The 2711-nt window shown below is 38.4% G+C and overlaps 1 protein-coding gene across 5 annotated transcripts in view; it reads left to right on the top strand.

The window, feature by feature from the left end:
- Window positions 1-529: 529 nt before the first annotated feature.
- The window catches only part of gpcpd1 (glycerophosphocholine phosphodiesterase 1), a 13094-nt gene continuing 10912 nt past the window's right edge, over window positions 530-2711 (top strand). For 3 of the 5 annotated variants that reach the window (XM_010773636.1, XM_010773629.1, XM_010773643.1), the window contains exons 1-4: window positions 531-809; window positions 1065-1154; window positions 1509-1599; window positions 1733-1817. In XM_010773636.1, coding sequence (XP_010771938.1) covers window positions 1106-1154; window positions 1509-1599; window positions 1733-1817 — 225 coding nt within the window. In that variant the 5' untranslated portion in view covers window positions 531-809; window positions 1065-1105. Of the gene's footprint in view, window positions 810-1064; window positions 1155-1508; window positions 1600-1732; window positions 1818-2711 lie in introns of those variants that run through there. The other 2 variants (XM_010773659.1, XM_010773650.1) reach the window with 2 other exon arrangements.

Here is a 2711-nt window from a genome sequence, read left to right as displayed (position 1 = left end):
CGCCAGGGATCCAGAACAGGGCGGTCTGAGCCAGCTCCGTCAAGGGGCCAGCGGAAGCCTGAACGCACCACGTCATGTGGAGATGATACATACAAAATAAAAGTTATAAATACCAGCGTGTCTCTTTCTAGGAAAATACATGATTAAGGTTATTGTTTGACAGGTTTTAATGTTGTTACGGACTTATTTTCCTATGGTCCTATGCTTGAATCTGAACTCCATGCTATGTTCCTTTTAAATATTTAAATATAAGAAATAAATAAATCCTCTTTAAATATGTATATAGAGATGGGAAACAGAGGAACCCTTGAGAACAAGCAGATCAGATTTCTTTGAAGCATACGCTGCAATTGTTTGTATTGAAAACATATTGGATTCCCCCTAGTGTTTTATTATTAATACATTAAGTAAGTTGTGTAATATTTTAACATCGAGGAATTCAATGTTTTATTTTGAAAGTACTCGCCGGATGATCCGTTTGTCATTTTGGCGAACTTGGCGCTTGATATACTGTTTGCAACCCTGCAGATAACCATTGTGTAAGCGGCTCCGTCGGCGCCAGGTTTCTGCTGTCAGGCTCTTGGTGGTATTTAATCTATATTGCTCTCTATCGCTCTCACTTCTTTTTGTACTCGAATTTTTTTCATCGTTATGGTCCAGCTTTGACGTTAAATCGCTAGCTCTGACACAGCTGGCCAGGTATGCTTATGCTTTCACGTAGACTTCTTGGGGGATAGGCGATCCTGCTTCAACGGGGATCCCCCATCTTAAGCAGCCCGAAGATACATTTTTCTGCCAACATCAAGAAGGTAACCATATTTGTCATCATCCGTATGTTTGCTAATATTCTTTCAACTGACTGGTAACTAACATGTTAGCTAACGTTAGCTACTTTACTTGAGTCAGCTACCAGTAAGAGGAAGATACTACTCAATTGATTTTTTTAAAACAGCTTATCTTAACAGCCAGAAGTCACATTTGGTAGAGTGAAACTCAGCAACGCCTAAAGTGTGTTATTGACCTATTAAAATAAGAAGGTTTTTAAAGTTTGTTCTTTTTTACAGCTTGTTTCTGCCCCCAGTATTCTCTGTGCCTGTGGTCAGCTATGGAGACCACTCAGGTAACGGTGGCTGTCAGAGGAGAAACATCTCCAGGTAAGTGTTCAACTACACTGCAGACAACTAAATATAAAGACACTTGTAACATTATCTTAGACCTTCATGTAGAACATGCTATGTGATCACATGATGATCTATTTTGAAGTGTAGCTATGCCAACATATTGAACTTTGTTTCCCTAAATCTTGTTGTTATGTGTATAAGAACACTTTTTTTAGTACAATTCCTGGAAGTTAATATTCAGTATTTACCAAGTTTGTAGAATGTGTAGAATGTAACATGTGAGATGATTGTGACCCATGTCAGCATTTAATGATGTTTGCTTCTATATATTGTACAATAAAGAATGTTATCACATCAGGTAAAAAACACAATTTTGTCCATTTCTAGGGGAGGTGATTGCAGTTGTTGGTAGCTGTGAATCCCTGGGAGGCTGGAGCCATGAAAAAGCAGTGATCTTACATCCTCATGGGAATGATGGGTAGGTTAAATTCCAAGTTTAATAAAAAAAACGTCCTTTAAATGATGACAGTTTGTGATTCTCTACTACAAAAGGGTGTTTTTTTTGTCTTTACTATTCTGTCCATTTAAAATACATTTTGTTCCCCTGACAGAAATACTTGGACCACAACAATCACTGTGCCTAAAGGAGTTGTCACCAAGTACCGCTATCTCAAAGGTTTCTTCCTTGAGTCAAAGGTGAATGCAGTCTCCTGTCTGTATAGTTATAGCTCTAAGAATAAGTGATTGATATGCTTGTTGACTTTCAAAGATTATCCTTTGAAAGCAGTATTGGCTAAAGATGAATATTGTGGAATTCAATGCCAACGCTAATTCATATTAATTTATGCATGATTTGTGATGATGGATTTATGTCAATTCATTCGTTTTCTTGCCACAGCTCATCAGCAGGAAGGGGGACAACAGGTTCTATTAGTTTATTCAATACACTTTAAAATAGTTTTTGGGAAAAATAATATGTTTTATTCCTTAAAGGTCCCATGTCATGGCCATTTCTACTGATCATAATTCCATTGTTGAGGTAATACTAAAATAAATGTATATTGTGCAATTTTCCAAACTCACATTGTTTTCTCATACAGCATCTCTGTATAGTATGTGTATTCACTCTCTGTCCTAAACAGCTTGTTGGAGCTCCTGCCCCCCCCCTCCATAAACATAACGGCTCTGCGGACGTAACGTAACGGCTCTGCGGATTGGTCCATTTGGACCAATGAGTCCATTTGGGTATGGGCACGTCACTGTACCCAGGAAGAAAAAGAGAAATCTCCAACGAGGCGTTCTGGGGCAGCATAGACAGGTCTTTTCTGTGTTAGAGTTTTACTCGCTACAGGGTGTACTTTGAGGGTTTGTGACTCTGCAGACCGTTTACATGCAGAAAAACCTTCATAACAAACAAGGGGATGGGTATAACCGGAAAAGCATGACATGGGACCTTTAAGACCAGTTTTGTAGAATAGGCAGGCTCTGTATACACTACAGTAGAAACAAGAGGGACCATATTTCCCCGGGAAGGAAAGAGATAGAAAATGTGTCAGACATTTACCTTATATATATATATATATATATATA

This window comes from Notothenia coriiceps, unplaced genomic scaffold (genome assembly GCF_000735185.1).
Source record: "Notothenia coriiceps isolate Sejong01 unplaced genomic scaffold, NC01 NC01_scaffold00000339, whole genome shotgun sequence".
NCBI lineage: Eukaryota > Metazoa > Chordata > Actinopteri > Perciformes > Nototheniidae > Notothenia > Notothenia coriiceps.
The sequence above is the reverse complement of the archived record's forward strand: the minus strand, read 5'-3'. Positions and strand labels throughout refer to the sequence as shown.